At 35.9% G+C, this 16,774-nt stretch overlaps 1 protein-coding gene across 2 annotated transcripts in view; it reads left to right on the top strand.

Annotated features, from left to right (window-relative positions):
• LOC115414115 (CD82 antigen-like) overlaps window positions 1–11,703 on the top strand; it is a 63,569-nt gene extending 51,866 nt beyond the window's left edge. The window contains exons 5-9 of one of the 2 annotated variants that reach the window (XM_030127332.1): window positions 510–593; window positions 5,901–5,999; window positions 7,438–7,611; window positions 7,707–7,790; window positions 10,373–11,703. In XM_030127332.1, coding sequence (XP_029983192.1) covers window positions 510–593; window positions 5,901–5,999; window positions 7,438–7,611; window positions 7,707–7,790; window positions 10,373–10,450 — 519 coding nt within the window. In that variant the 3' untranslated portion in view covers window positions 10,451–11,703. The remainder of the gene's footprint in view (window positions 1–509; window positions 594–5,900; window positions 6,000–7,437; window positions 7,612–7,706; window positions 7,791–10,372) is intronic. The other variant, XM_030127340.1, reaches the window with a different exon arrangement.
• The last annotated feature ends 5,071 nt before the right edge of the window (window positions 11,704–16,774 follow it).

Below are 16,774 nucleotides of genomic sequence, written 5' to 3'. Positions count from 1 at the left end.
TGTTACATTGGTGAGGAAGTTTTATTTTATTGCATATCTTGCAGAGTTTCCAATAATGTCTAACCTGTTTCATTTCAAAAGGAGCATTCACAATACTGACACGTAGAAATTTGAATGTTCTTTAGTAAGTAAGTAAGTAAGTAAGCAAATTTTATTTATAGTATACTTATATACTTTTCACAGACAGAGTCACAAAGTGCTTTATCAAATCAAATCAAAATCAAATCAAATTTACAGAAACCCAACAGAATCCTCCAGGAGCAAACACTTGTGACTGGTGACAGTGGCGGGGAAAAACTTCCCTTTTAGCACATTTCAGTAATAATTTGCAGTAAGTGTGGACGGAAACCTGACTTAAATCCTACACATTGATTTTGTTCAAAATGAATATATGAGACATTGAGTTATGGGACACCTCATCTTCCAGTGTTTCGGTGTCTAAAATTTTCAATCACCACATATGTTTTGATGAGTTTGTCATGTGTCATCTCACATCCCTCCCTTCTCAGTACTTCACCTGCCTCCTGCTGATCCTCATCGCTCAGATAGCAGCCGGAGCGCTCATCTACTTCCAGAAGGACGTGGTGAGTGATGTCACTTCCTCTTGATTTACTCTTCAGCCCATGTTCGACAGCAGCACAGATAGTCATCGTGGGAGGTTCCTCTTCATTACTCTCGCCCACACCTGATTTAATGATACCAGAGTGTTGACTGTGTGTGCAGATGACTTTGATAAAAGGAATGTATCGGTTTGTAACACACCTGTTAAAATGCCTCCATCTGATTGGCTGCTCTCACACCCACAGTTTGTCATAACATGTCATTATATACAAAGATATGTGCCCTGCTGCAACAAGAAAACAACCAGCTCTACAAATGGAAACCGGCTCAGTTTCCTGAGTTTTTTTTTTTTTTTTTTTTCCACAACAAGCATACCATCATCCATGGCAGGAGAATACAGTGTGTAATTAGGTGACATATGGTTGGAATACCAGCAGGAAACTGAAATTGAAACTGACAGGGTTTGGAGCTGCAGCGCCCTCTGGTGTACAGTCAGAGAAGACTTTACAGAGAAAACAAAAACAAAAAAAACAAAAAAAAAACAAAAAAAAACCCCAAAAAAACAAGACAATGGGAAACCCTGGTCTACAATTTAAATCTGTTACATCTTGCATACTTTAATAAGATGAATTGGAAAAGTGCTGGTTTGCTGATACTTTCAATGTATATGATTAAGTGTTATTACATATATGTTGATTTATGTATATTTATACAATAGATTTATCAATCGTCCACTTGAAAGAACCTGAAAGTGAATGTACAGACAGTGTTTTAAAGTAGATCTGGTACCTCTGAGACAAACATTCCTTTTGAGTAAAACCCACTCTCTCATTAATTCTCAGAAATTCACATTTGACCCAAGACTGTATCATGGAAACTACAGCCAACCAGTATTTTTGACTTATTCTTCCTTTTGTTCTTCGGTAAAGTTTCACGACTTTTATTCTGGAGGCATTTTACTAGTAGACCAGTGACTCTAGAAACTTTAGTGCAGCAAATAAACCTCTAAAAATGTTACATTATATATTGCTGTAAGCTTAAATACGTGTATTAACTTGTCAACAGTTCTAGCTAACACATATCATAGTAGAGTATTCACCAAATATGAAAAGACTAGATTTATGTGGGTCATTATTTCCTTATCTATCTTTTTCTGATTTTCTTTCTTGTTGCAAAGAGGAATCAAATGCATTCTTTGTGGATTGTTGAATGGTGCGAATGATTGCACAACATCACTCAAAGACTCGCAATCGTGGAGGACATAGTCTTAAATTACAAATCACATTCTGTCACATGTAACTATACAATTACATGTCATCCATCAAAAATTCTACTCAAGTAAAGGTACATAATTAGGAAAATGTTAGTGTAATGTACTGTTACTGTGTAATCTGCTGTAGGCGGAGCTAAACTGAATGATTTTATATCCTGTTGTATTAGCAGGGACATCAGATAAACCTCTAAACATGGGATAAACGACAGAGGACAGAAGAAAGAAAACAGTTCTGCTGCACTCATCTGTTTTCTTTTTAAATGTTTTTTCCTTGAGATGCTGGATAAATAGAAAACGTATTGAAATGAAACCATGTGAGAAGCTTAAATGGAAGCATCACTGTTTGTTGGAGCTGTTAACAACTCAAAACATCTGTAATGTGAGGTGACCACACGCTGCTTTTTGTGAGATAATGAAAGAGGCAAAGCTTTGAAACTGTGTTCTATTACCCATGATATCAAACCTCATCTGAAAATGAACTAAGGCTGTCAGACAAATGTGGTGGAATAAAAGCTATGATATTAGTCCCTGACATGTTGTAGACTAGAATTCTAAAATAGCGTACTCTACTGCTCAAGTCGAGTACATGTACCTCAGATGTGTACCATAGTGTAGTATTTAAGTAAGTGTTTTCTACCGCTAAAGGTAAGGGGGAGAAAAAGACCAAAAAGTGGATTTAAATTAAGAATAGAGGTAGGAAGATCACTAAAATTAAATGAATAAAGCCAGACATCTGAAATATAAACCAACTACACGCTGCTTATTATAGGACATCACTGATGTAGAATCCATTCATAAAATAAACAATTAACCAAAACTGTCTGTGGAGTGAAAAGTACAGTATTTGCCTCTGAGACGTAGTGGACTGGAGGGATAAAATAACATAAAATTGAATAGAATCTAAATGCTCAAGTAGAGTACAAGTACCTCAGAAGTGCCCCTTAACACAGCGTTTTATTACTTTCTGCCACTAGAGATGAGGAAAACGATGAATAAAAAGAGGAGTTACAATAAGATAAGCCAAGAGAGAAGAAAAATAAAGCAATTGAAAATGGAAGATTCAGCGTTAAATCTTGGATCTGAACCTTTGGCTCAGATAAACAGGACCTGAGTCCACATGTCTGGGTGGATCCAGCTGTCTGCCTCTGCATGAAAGAATGCTATAAAAAGCAGGAATCTAGTTTTTAAGAGCGCTAACAGATATATCTGTATGTGAACATTAGATTTTATACCTCTACGCTGTTTCAGTCCCAGTTTTTCTGCCAATCTGAGATGAAAATCCGAAACTCCGTCCTGTCGCCGTGATGAAAGAGGAATGTCTGCTTTTTCAGAGTCTACTGGAGACCTTGGATGTGCCAGTAGATCCTGGGCTGTTATGGGAAAAGATTTTGTAACAATTACACAGAAATGTTCTCATCTCCAGTGGTTTGGATCAGTTCAAGGTGCTGTGTTTGGACCTGGACGACTCATTTCACAGGAACAAGACTCTACTGACGATAAAGAAGAATCCACAGCTCAGACCAAATACATGTTTTTAAAAAGTTATCAGTCAGCAGTCTTAGAAGTTCCTTTTAAAAAGTAACTTTTGCTTTTTACTTGTTACTTCTTAATCCATTACTTTACATCAGTGCTTTTCCACCTTGGAGTCGGGACCCCACGTGGGGTTGCCTGGAATTCAAATGGGGTTGCCGGAAATTTCTAGTAATTGATAAAAAAATTAAAAAAAATAAAAAATTACTTACTGAAAATATATGGTGAGTTGAGAGAGACAATCACATACATAACAGACATGACAAACTGTGAAGCTGAAACTGAAGCACTGTGGTACTGTTTATCTTTCAAATGTTCATTGTGGTCAGTTTCAGATGCTGCAGCTCTTTCATAATTCATAGTTTGAGTTCTTGTTTGTTCAGTATTAATTGTCAGCCTTGTAAATCCAAGCTGGACTGACTGTACATATCCTGACCAAGGAAAATAAAATTCTCACTTTGTGCAGTAATCTACGCCTGGCTTTTCTGCCTCCGTCCATAATAATATACATTATATAGACTAAATGTCATCTAGAATTAACTTTTATTTGCAACATAGTATAGCAAACTATTACATGATCAAAAACAAATTAATTTTAGGAAAAAAATATCTCCGTTTTGAATGTCTGGGGTCACCAGAAATTTATGATGTTAAAATGGGGTCATGAGCCAAAAAAGGTTGGGAACCACTGATTTACCTAGTTGCCCTCTTTGGAAACTAACTTTTTACGTTACTCGTTGCTTTTACGTTACTTTTATGTTGCTTGACTTTAGGCAGAACCACATATCTGTTCTTAAATGTGTAGGGCTACATAAAGTTCTACTATGGAGGACATAAAAGGTATTTCTTTTGTGCTCTTTGTTGTAAAAAAAAAAAAAAAATGCCACAAACAGAGCACTTGACAAGAAAACATTGGACTACTATAGGCTTCAACACCACCACTAAGCCCTACCAAGCAGTATGAAATAACATAGCCTCCATACGTCTTATGGGCAAACAGGTGAACACTAAATACATAAGGGTTATCATTTTTTGTCCAACTGTTGTTTAGTTACCCGATGAAACGAGGTGAAATAAGAGCCTGTGACTATTGCGCAGGCACAGCTGTTTCACTACTGGATGACTACTGGGTATTTACATCAAAAAGAGTGTGTTTGACCATGCCCGACCGTTTGAAGCATGCACATAATTCTTAGAGCGTAAAAAATTGGGCGAAAAAATTGTATGTAATAGTTGTCAGGTCTCTCCCTGAGAAAAGTAACATTGTGCCGAATTGAAAAAGGAGTTGCGTTTCATTACCAAATTTTCAATAGCAACGTGTTACACTACTTTTTACCTGAAAAAAAGTAGTTGCGTTACTGGGACATGTTACTTTGTAGGTCGTTATACACAACACTGTCAGTCCATGAGGGAACCTGGCAATGGTAACTTTAACAATGTTAAATAATGAGGCAAAAAGAAATGTTTGGGTAGAATTAAATGTATTTATATAATAGAAAAAGACACTAATGGGAGTAGAATTAAACATATTTATATAATAGAAAAAGACACTAATGGGAGTAGAAGTAAATATATTTATAAAATAGAAAAAGACACTAATGGGAGTAGAATTATAATAGAAAAAGACTCTAATGGGTGTAGAATTATAATAGAAAAAGACACTAATGGGAGTAGAATTAAATGTATTTATAAAATAGAAAACGACACTAATGGGAGTAGAATTATAATAGTAAAAGACACTAATGGGAGTAGAATTATAATAGAAAAAGACTCTAATGGGAGTAGAATTATAATAGAAAAAGACACTAATGGGAGTAGAATTAAATGTATTTATATAATAGAAAAAGACACAAATGGGAGTAGAATTATAATAGAAAAAGACTCTAATGGGAGTAGAATTAAATGTATTTATATAATAGAAAAAGACACTAATGGGAGTAGAATTAAACATATTTATATAATAGAAAAAGACACTAATGGGAGTAGAATTAAACATATTTATATAATAGAAAAAGACACTAATGGGAGTAGAATTAAACATATTTATATAATAGAAAAAGACACTAATGGGAGTAGCATTATAGTAACTTTCTTGTCAATCGTTTCATGCCTTTAGATCTTAGCATACAGGTTTAACCGTCATGTTGATGCGAACATCTGCAATACAATATGAATTGTTGAATAACATATTAAATTGAGTTAGTGTAATGTACACAACGGTTATGTTGAAGTAATCACAGGTTTGGGTTTAAAGAGTAATAATCAGCTCGATATGTCACTGAGAAGTAGTTCAGTGTAAAGGAACCAAAACTGCAGTTCTGTGTCCACTTAAGGCTGCATTCCAGTACAAACAAAAAAGAGAGGTTTTTTGTCTATGTCTGATTTCCTTGTTCATGACAACTATACAGGATGAACTGTTTATTGAATACAACATTCTGTCAGACAGGTCTACTGTAATTGTAATCAGAGGTCACACCAGCAGGCGTTTAAACTCACAGGACTCACTCAGTGAACTCCACAACCTGTTTACTTTCAGCTGGATGAGGAGATGTTGAAGATCGTCTCCAAGGTCCTGGACAACTACCCTGGAAACAACTCCACCACAGAGCAGGCCTGGGACTTCATCCAGAGGACTGTGAGTGGGAAATCACATTTCTTTCATCCTTATTGGTTTGCCCTAAAATAAGAACAAAAAACCCCCAGTCCTTTAATACAGACAAGAATCTCAACCTTATACACAATGTTTTTATTATTTGATACAAAGCTGAAGGTTTTCTAAATGCTGTTTAGACTGTAGAATTATTATAACTATTATAATTACTGTTGTTATTATTAATATCAACCCATAAAGACCCAAACAGCCACTGGCGACCCAAAACATCTACTGATCTAAAATGTTTGAAAACCTCTGAACCATTAAACCTGCTAATACGTTGAAATAACTGGTGTAAAATACAGTTTGCCATCTTTTCATGGTCATCAGATGTGACCCATTTGGTCCTTCACAAGCTCCGTAGTGAACATGGAAACTCCGTCATCTTCTACATCATTGATTCACCAGTAAAACCCATGGAGTTGGATCAGTGACAGTGGATAGAGACACTTGGTTTATGTTCAGTTAATGATATATTGTACTGAAAAAGTCATAATAACCCTCAGCTTTACCACAAGCTTTTATGAACATCTACATGTTCAGTGAATTAAATATGGGAAAATACCTGATTTTCACAGAAAAAAAACAAAATACAGAGGATGCTATAATAATAAATGGTGATAAATAACTTAAGAAAGGATAAATATTGACAAAAATCTATTTAGGAGCTGCCACAAAAGTAGCTCGAAGAAGAAGAAGAAGAAGAAGAAGAAGAAGAAGAAGAAGAAGAAGAAGAAGAAGAAGAAGAAGAAGAAGAAGAAGAAGAAGAAGAAGAAGAAGAAGAAGAAGAAGAAGAAGAAGAAGAAGAAGAAGAAGAAGAAGAAGAAGAAGAAGAAGAAGAAGAAGAAGAAGAAGAAGAAGAAGAAGAAGAAGAAGCTTTCTCTAAAAAAAACAGAGTGACTCAGTGATTGATGAAACATACTCAAAAGAATAAAAGGGCAAGTAGAGAAACTATACATAAATATATAATTATTACATTCTATTAGGCTGGATCAGGTTATGAGGAAAAGGTGTAAGATTATATTTACAATTAATGAGAAAAAAAACTTGAAGAAATAGGAGGTCAGGTAAGGTGGTAATAAGTAAGAAGCAGCATTCACAACCCCAGATGTTTTTATGATGTTATAGCTAAGGTAGAAACTCGGATTATTTCCATTTTCCTGTGTAAATGTACCACTTTATTTGTAGATCTTTTCTTTTTGCTCAGAAAATTACACCTCTGTCCCTGTAAAGACTAGTTTCATAATCATGGGAGTACTTCCCCATAGTCTGAACCTGAACAGTCAAACATTTATCTCACATCTAGAACACTGACGCTTATGTCGAAACACAGTTTTTTGCTGAAAATCAAATCCAACCTGAATCTTTAATTATTCACAAAGGTGTGTTCATCTGTGTTTGTCTCTGCTCCTCTGTGCAGATGGAGTGCTGTGGATGGACTGGTCGAATGGACTGGAACGGTAACATGGTGATCGTCAACAGTTCTCAGCTGCTCTTCCCCTGCTCCTGCCAGAACATCTCTCTGGCCACTGGGAACTTCTCCGACAGCGGCTTCTGCGAGGCCCAGACGCCCGACTGGCCCGTATACGACGTGGTAAAGCGCTCTTCTTTATGGTCTCACCAGTTTCAGACTAAGTGAGACTGGCTGAGGTGTAACTGATGACTGTGCTTCGCTTTGTGTCACATCAGGGCTGTTCTGCCAGCGTGGAGAGCTGGCTTCGCACCAACATGTGGGTCATCCTGGGAATCTGCCTCGGAGTGGCTTTTATTGAGGTAGGCAGCATTATCGAAGAGACGCAACACTGCAGCATTTTAACCCATAAAGACCCAGAGCGACTTTTATGGCAGCACCCAAATTAATTTATCTCTATATTTAACCTTTCTTAAGAGATTTATCATCATTTATTATATTATTATCCCTTTTATTTTGCATTTTTAAGTGAAAATCAGGTATCCTCCTATAGTTATTTTACTGATCATGTAAATGTTCATAAAAGCTCAGATTAAAATTGAGATTTATTATATCAGAAATTTTAAAAAAGCTGAAGAAAAAGTGACTTTTTCAGTCAAATCTATCATTAACTGAACATAAAAACAAGTGTCTCCATCCACTGTCACTGATCCAACTCCATGGGTTTTACTGGTGAATCAATGTTGTAGAAGATGACGGTGTTTCCATGTTCACTTCGGAGCCTCTGACCGTCCAAAGGGGTCATATCTGATGACCATGAAAAGATGACGAACTGCATTTTTCACCAATTATTTACATGTATCGATAGGATTAATGCACCAATAGGTATTAAACGGTTTAGATCAAATTTTGATTTTGTGTCATATGACATACTTTCAAGAACCTTTTTACTAGTATGATTACATTATTTTACACTGTTGCTCCATGGGTTTGTAGCATTAAAAGACCAAGGTTTATGAGTTTCTTCATTCTGTATAGCAATACTTGAACGTTTGTCCACATTAAAGTGTTTTAGTCTGCATTAACTTGCAGAGTTTGCTATTTCTTCAGCTGCAGCAAAACAATGTTACACAGAGAATTAACATAAGTCCAGGAGCTGCAGGTCTGGCTTATGAGCTCAGACAGTGAGTCTGATTCACACAGGTGCTTTAAGAGTTATGTGTAAGGTTTTGATCCTTTAAAAAACTTCAGCAGGACAAATTAGGCCACATTATCAAGATAATTATTGGAACCTTGTAGGTGTATGTACTGGAAAAGACTTTGTTTCATCTAGGTATTATCAGTGTTGTAATAATTTTTTATCAAACATGATGCAAACATTCAGGGTTTATAGTCAAATACAATGCACACAAAGTCTCCAGAAACCAGAGAAAACTAGAGCAAAACTAATACTTTGGTTGTAACTCGCAATATTTTATGGCAGGGGTGTGAAACATATGGCCCGTGGGCCAAAACCATCCCGCCAAAGGGTCCAATCTGGCCCACTGGATGAGTTTGGTAAATGCACAAATTATACGGACGATATTAAGTGTCAACAGTGTCAAAATCATTTTAGTTCAGGTTCCACATACAGACTCATTCGATCTAAAGTGGGTCAGACCAGTAAAATACTATCATAATAACCTAGAAATGATGAAAACTCAAAAATGTTCCTTGTTTTAGTTAAAAAAAGTAAAATTACATGAAAATATTTATGTTTTGAAGTAATCTTTCATAGTAAAGTGGAATTACATAAACAACCACAAACAACCTGAAATGTCCTAAGAAACATTAGTGCAATTTTAACAATATTTTGCCTATTACTAAATGTTTTATGTCTTTGTAGATCCAGTACCATCTGTAAGTTGTAATGTACATGCATAAATGATCAGACGAAGCACAATATTGTTAAAATTGCACTTGGTTTTTCTTAAGAAATTTCAGGTTGTTCATGTTATTCACATTTTTTTCAGTAAATATAAACATTTTCTTGGTGCAGTTTAACTTTTTTCACACTAAAACAAAGAGAAAAGTTTGGAGTTTTCATTATTTATTGGTTATTATGCTATTATTTTACTGGTCCGGACCACTTGAGATCATATTGGGTTGAATGTGGCGCCAGAACTAAAATGAGTTTGACATCCCTGTTTTGTAAGAAGCGAATTTGGATTGTGATTCTACCTCAAAAGATGATCTTTTAACCATCATCTTTTGGTCAGATTGCCCAGTCCTACTAGCCTGGCCAGCCATCCCATTTTCTCAGTGTATTCTATACTGACAATACAGTCTGGAAATTGGGCCAGTCGCTGTGAAATATGCACAATCTATTCTATACCGAGCCAATCACAAGTCTGGGGGGCGGATGTTGTCGCAAGTTAAAGTCAGTTCCAATTCCACAGATCTCTTTGCAACTGTCATCGGTTGTTTGATTCAGAAATAAGGGTTGAATTACAGATTACATCCTGTATTCTTAAATTTCTCTGACAAAAGCATCACCTCAGTCTTATCTGTGATTGGTTTACTCGGCGCCTGTTAGTCCCGCCTTCATATTTGGATTCAAGCCCCGCGATTCCAGAGGGATTTCTTATTGAGAAAGAGGGATGGCTGACCAGGCTACTGTCCTGCCACTAATGGGTCTGGTTTAACTTTTAAAGTGCAGTACTGTGTGTGTTAGTACCAGTACCAACGCAGAGTGGGCGGGGTTTATTATATGATTAAATCAAGGGTTTCTATGCTTACATATGTGCAACTGAAAATATGGCTAGTGTTAAAAATGCTACATGACTGCATGACTCCTGCTCTTGTGTTCGGTGTTGCACAGTGTCAGAAAAGCACCGTTTGAATTATTTGTGACCCAGGTTTGTAAGTGAGCGTGTGTCTGATGTTTGTTTGTTTGTTGTTGCAGCTGCTGGGGATGATCCTGTCCATCTGCCTGTGCAGGAATGTCCACACAGAGGACTACACCAAAGTGCCAAAGTACTGAAGCTCAGCACACCCAGTGACACTCTGAACTGCAGATGCACAGACAGACAGACAGAGGGAGTCAGAGTCATGTGTTTTTCCACCCTGTATTTGGTGAAACATTTTGTCCAAATGTAAAATAATGTGTTGGCTTTATATTTTGTTTGTTTTCTTCTTTCTTTATTTTTGTATTGTCCAGTCTTCAGAGCACTTTAGAGACTTTTAGTTGTGAACTTTGTATCAAAGAGCGATGCTTGTGAAAAACTGGAACCTTTAGGCAGAGGAGGAGTAAGAGGAGAATTTGGTGGGGGAAGTAGGGAATGATGGATGATGAGACAGAGAGGATGAAGTATCGTGTGTGATTTCCTTCCCTGTCCTTATAGTGCGTTTTCTCTCAGGCTCAGATTACAGTGTCGCTGTGTCTTTAGTTTATTTCCCAACAATAATCTGAAAAGAAATCATTAATTGTCCACAATGACAGAATCTAAGCTAAGTTTAAGACTTAACAGATTTGGACAACTGGAACCTCCACCTACGGGGTGTTCTTTTTATTTTTGTTTCTTTCTTTCTTTCTTTTTCTTTTTTTTTAACTTTTGTACACCAGCGTTTTGAGTTATTGTGAAATGTTTTTAGTATTTTGTATATAATTTTAGTCATTATTTGTGTGAATTTTCCAAAAATACTGCCAGTGTTTCCTTTATTTTCTTTTTTAAACCTGTTTCCCCCATTCTTTCCTTAATTATCAGGAAATAATTTTGTTCAAGTAATAGAAATAATGAGATACTAAAGAAGACTGTCTTGTCGGAAAGACGAGCAAAAGCAAACCTTTTTTGTAAAAAAAAAAGAAGCTTTAAGTTCATAGACAAACCTGTATTTTTGGTATAAAATCTCAAACAAGACAAACGTTTGATGGGTGAATTATTTCTTTAAACTACATTTGAAATATGTGAAAGGGAAATTAACATGTATTTTGAGGAGAAACATCATGGAAATAAAAACTGTTTATGCAGCAAATCATTTAAAAACACATTTATGTACAATTTTAACTTTGAGCCAAGAAGTCGTGTAGTTTTTATAATGTACAAAAACATCATCCTGATTTTCTGTTTTGTTTTTTTTTTCTTATGTACAGCCTATATGAAAAACACCCCCTTAACTTCATAGTGATTTCTAGTTCTGTTAAAACTAGATGGACTTCTGGTAGCTAGCTGGATTATTATGTGTGTACTCACAACATTCATTCTGTTTTATTTTGCCAATAAACTGAAAAACTAAGGGGTTTGTGTGTTTTATTCACATTCTCATACTGTAAAATGTGCCAACGTTTGTCACTTTGTCAGATGTGTATGAAAATCCAGCACATTTTATGAATTTACATTAATTATCAGGTAAAAAATATGTTGAACCTGAGACTAAAAACACATAATCTTAGGTGAATTTACTATGAAAGCCTCATTTTCAGACAGAACTTTTTGCAAGCGCATAAACAAACCTGTTGTAGCTGCAGCTCTTATGACTGTACCTTCACAGCAGATGTTCCTTTCATTCTGCTGAGGTGTCACTGGTTCAGTCGTGTAATGTTGCTGCAGCTGTTGTTTTTGCTGGTCCATGTCACCGATGTTGTGTCAAACTTAAATTTTCAGTCTTTCCAGATAACTTTAAATATAAGTGATATTGTACAAAATCTGTGGAATTCAACTTTATGTAGCCCATTTCATACAGTCATGCAGTCTAAAGAGAATTAAAGCAACCCAGAAAATGAAACCGACATGACTAGAGTTTAACAATACTATTTATTCAAAGATTTTTATTGTTGTCAATTCACTAGATGCAGAGGATGTGCAGAGCATTGAGATACTGTTTCTCTCTCACCTTGTACTTAATAAAGCCATGCAGTTTATTAAAAAAATACAATAAAAATAAAGAGGTGGTATAAAGACTAAAGTAACAGAATATGAAGTGTGCATATATAAATCTGTTTATAATAGCAGCAGTAGTGCAATTAGTATTAGAATATTATTTAATATTAGAATAAAATCAAAAAATCTGTGTTGAAAATAGATAAAACATTTATGACTAACTTATTCTTTAGTATCCTTGTAATATGAGGCCGTCTGTCCTCAGTTGGAGGCGATATGTTCAAATGTTTTTCCATCCAGACATTTTTAACTAATTTAAAATGAAACTAATTTCCACTGAATTGGTGTAAGACAGATGATCATATTTAAAGATTTTACATTTTAGGAACATGAAAGAAAATACTACTTTACAATCTTGTACCAATATCTTTAGTTGTGCATTTACAGTCCATTCTATTTTTGGATTGTAAATACACAAAGACTAACTTAGTTAAATTTTCTTATAGATATAAACAATAAGCCTTATGTAGAATAAACCTGAGTATCAGCTTGGCTCTAAATTGTTCCAAAACCTTCCAGACTTTGTCTTTTGTTCTTGTGGTTGTGACAGGTTCCTGCTGTAGGAACCAACAGCATCATCATCATCATTGTTTGGGTTGAATCCATGTCAGAAATATCCAGATCGAATCCTTCACCACGATCACCACCTACATCTGAACTGGGTGGAAAAAAACAAGGTGTGGGTGGAGGAAACTAATTTTGAGGTCTGCATCCCATCCATTCATATACTTTTATCATGTCCTCGTCTAGTCTGTCATTATTTAGTCTAACGTAAATGTTCCGTCACCTACACAAATTATTCCCAGTCTTTGAGTGGAATACAGGATCACCACTGAGTTCTCCAATCTGGGATCCAGTGCTTTCATCATTAAATCACTTTTCACTGCAACAGTTTATTTCCTTCAGTAAATTGAAAAATCTGAATTTTATAAAACGAAAACACTGCACAATATACTACTAATGGTTATATACTGACTTGTGCATTAATCAAAATTCTAACATGCTGGAGAAACATGAAATATCCTGGTTAGAGTCAGTTCATTCAGTCTGATCTGTACTTTTTAGTGAAAGGAACAGTAAAACAAAATAACACTTGATAGAACATTAAATGGAATGAACAAAAGGAACAGAAGCTACTATAGAAACTTGGCACTTCTGCTTCATAAATAGCTCATCCTGAGATAATGAAACAAAATTTTTTTATTCAGGTGATTATATACAAGTGAAAACATTATTACCAAATAAATAAATCCTACACACTGATATAAAGCACCCTCAAAACTAATTTCTTAGCTTTTACATTGAGCATTTTAGATTCACAGTGAAATGTTTCTTTCATTACAGCAGTTTTAGCTTCAGTAAAATTAATAAATAAATAATTAAACCAGATGTGAAGGTTTTTTTTTTTCCATCGACACCAAACCAAGCCCATGTAGCTCCTAATGACCACTAGAGGGGGATGTTGCTCCAAATGCAAACGTCATCAGTTCAGGCAAAAAAAAAGCTCACTCAAATGTCACTAAAAACCTCTGAATGTGAACCTGATGAAGATGGAGGGTCACAGTCCAACAGACAAAGCTGAGCCACTGCAGTTCAGCTCTAGAAGTGACACAGTGCATTCGACGGTGCAAAGAAAGAACGGAAACAAAACAGTTTAATTAAACATATCAACACTGAGACTGAAAATTAGAGCTAATCCACCAAATACTGATACCACACTCTTCTTATATTCAGTCATTATTATTGAGTGTTTACAAGTGAATATGAATTGTACATTGACTTTGCATTAACAAAGCATGTAGACACTATATTTTGTTTTATTTTATTTTGGCCTATTATTTTGTTGTAATTAATCTTAATGTTATGCAAATACATGTTTTAAATGGCTATTTTATTTGAAATGTTGGTAGTAGTTTCTAGAATAAATGCCTTTAATGAGGAAGACCAGAGAATCTCTTAATTTTTCAGTGATTATACATTAAATGTGTGACAGAGCTATTCATTAAATATCAAACAAGAGTAAAGTAAGTCATGGACATTGTTCTCATAAAGACTTGAAACTGGAATATTTAAACAACACTCATTATGTTTATGTTTTATTTATTCAGATAGATTCCACTGAGATCCAAGTTCTCTTCTTCCATGGAGTCCAGGTCAAAATGGCAGCAGCTACTGGTTTCACATAAATGAACATCTGACATGTACAACGCACTAAGAATATAGACGTAGTACATGACTTGACTTTCACTGACGTCCGTGAACTCAGACTGAGCGGGACTCCACCCGGCTGAAGCTGATCTGATGGATTCATTATCAGCTCAGGTGTGTGCCCCATTTAAGAAGAAAACCAGATGAAAACATGTGATCCATCCATTTATCCAGTCCATCAGTAGGAGGCTTTTGACGTCTATTGTATCAAAACTGAACTGACATCTAGAATATAGAGGAGAGCAACACAGAGTATGTTTACCCTCACACTCATATTCCATTATTTTATGTTTTATTTCAAGAACCATTAACCCCTGATAGCCATAAATTATTTGCAATTATATAAAAATAAATTATTTGTGTTGTTGCTGTGATGGACATGCTAAAGTAAGTGGAGATTAGGCATAATTGTCATAATTAGTGTTGGGCAAATTACTTTTAAGTATTTTTAAGTAATTAATTATACTTACTAGTTACTTTCCCAAAAACTTAACTGAATAATAACTGAATTACTCCTTCATAAATGTAATTAGTTACCGGGGAAAGTAATCATTATGTTACTTTTTTTGAAAAATCTTCAAATATGTTAAAGAATTAGGATGTTTGAGCGGGTTTCACGGGCCAGTTGCAGAAAGTAGGAAAGTATAGACAGGTACTTTATTTAACTTAATATTTATTGGACCTCAAACCACAACTAGTACACTGTACTATAGGCCCTAATATATAATAGTAATTAAACACATTTTCCAGTCTCAGGTATTTGGATTATTTTGTTGATGTTGCTATTGATCATTTTCTCCAGTCAACCAAAAATCTGTAGAATGTCATTAAATGAATAACATTGTTACTGAAACAGGGATCATATGTAACAAGGTAACAGGTCCATTCAGACAGACTCTACCCCTTTACAAAAATGGTGGAATACTGGAGTGAATTTGTGACAGTAGTCCACAAAGGCTTTATGGGATATCGTTGGACAGGTGATGAAGGCTACGTTCAGACTGCAGGCAGATGTGGCCCACATCCGATTTTTTTTGCCTATATGTGAGCTGTGTCCGATCTGTTGAAGACAGTACCAATCTGATTTTTCCGAATCCAACCCAGGCCACTTTCATGTGTGGTCCTAAATTCAGTACCTATCTGATGTTTTGCCATTTGCATTTATCCAACCTTTACATCATCAAAATGCAACAAACGTCAATTCAGCATCCCAGGAGTATCACTTCAGTAAACAGTGCATGCCTCAGGACCTCTTTTGCACATGCGGGTCACTTCAGGGTCTTATTCAGTTCATACTCAAAACTGACAGAAGTTGCATTTAATGTGTAATATGAGGCATTGTAAAAGGAAAAACATCTCTACAGACCCATCACACCCCGGTCACAACCTGTTTGAACTTCTTCCCTCCTGCAGGTGACATACAGAGCACTGTACGCCAAAACAGCCACACATAAGAACAGTTTTTCCCTCAGGCCGTCACTCTAATGAACACTTCATGAGCCAAGCAGTATCCCCCTGACTCCAATTCACCCATTCACAAACTTATATTTGCACTCTGTATAAAACTGACTAATTTGCACTATAACAATTGTCATAACCCGGCTCTAGGCCATGACAAAAAGATGGGAGGAGTACACAGTGCTAACTTAATACAAAATATTTATTAAAGTATAACGCAAAATAACCAAAGTTTACAATAAATATGAGGTGTGTAAGTCAGTAGTATCAGTGGTGTGCATGTGGATAGTATAGGTGTAAGGTTGTGTGGCTGAAAGAAACAAAAAGTAAATCAAACAAAAGGTGCTGGTCGGCAGGGGAGAGAGAGAAAGAGCCACGCTGGATCTGGCCCTTTTAAGGCCCTCAGGAACACCAGGCCCAGGTGCTCCCAATCACTGTGATGTCTCAGCTTCATCCTCAAGAGAGAACACAGAATGACATCACCACCAAGTACACTCTCAGACACCTAAGCAGGGGCCGTCACACACCCCCCCCCATCAAGTCGGTGTCCCCAAGGGAACACCGGCACTCTAACATAACATAATAGACACCAAAATTTTAACAAACAAAAACCCTCAATGAAAACACTTGTGAAAATGGTCACTAAACTCATCTGAAAAAAAAAAAAAACTAAAGTTACTCAAAAATAAAAATAAACACCAAAATACATAACCTTCCTCCTGCTGTTGTCCTCTAACCCCCCATCCTCAGCAATCCCGGTA

This window comes from Sphaeramia orbicularis, chromosome 3 (assembly GCF_902148855.1).
Source record: "Sphaeramia orbicularis chromosome 3, fSphaOr1.1, whole genome shotgun sequence".
Classification (NCBI taxonomy): Eukaryota; Metazoa; Chordata; class Actinopteri; order Kurtiformes; family Apogonidae; genus Sphaeramia; species Sphaeramia orbicularis.
This window is presented reverse-complemented; position numbering and strand designations above follow the sequence as displayed.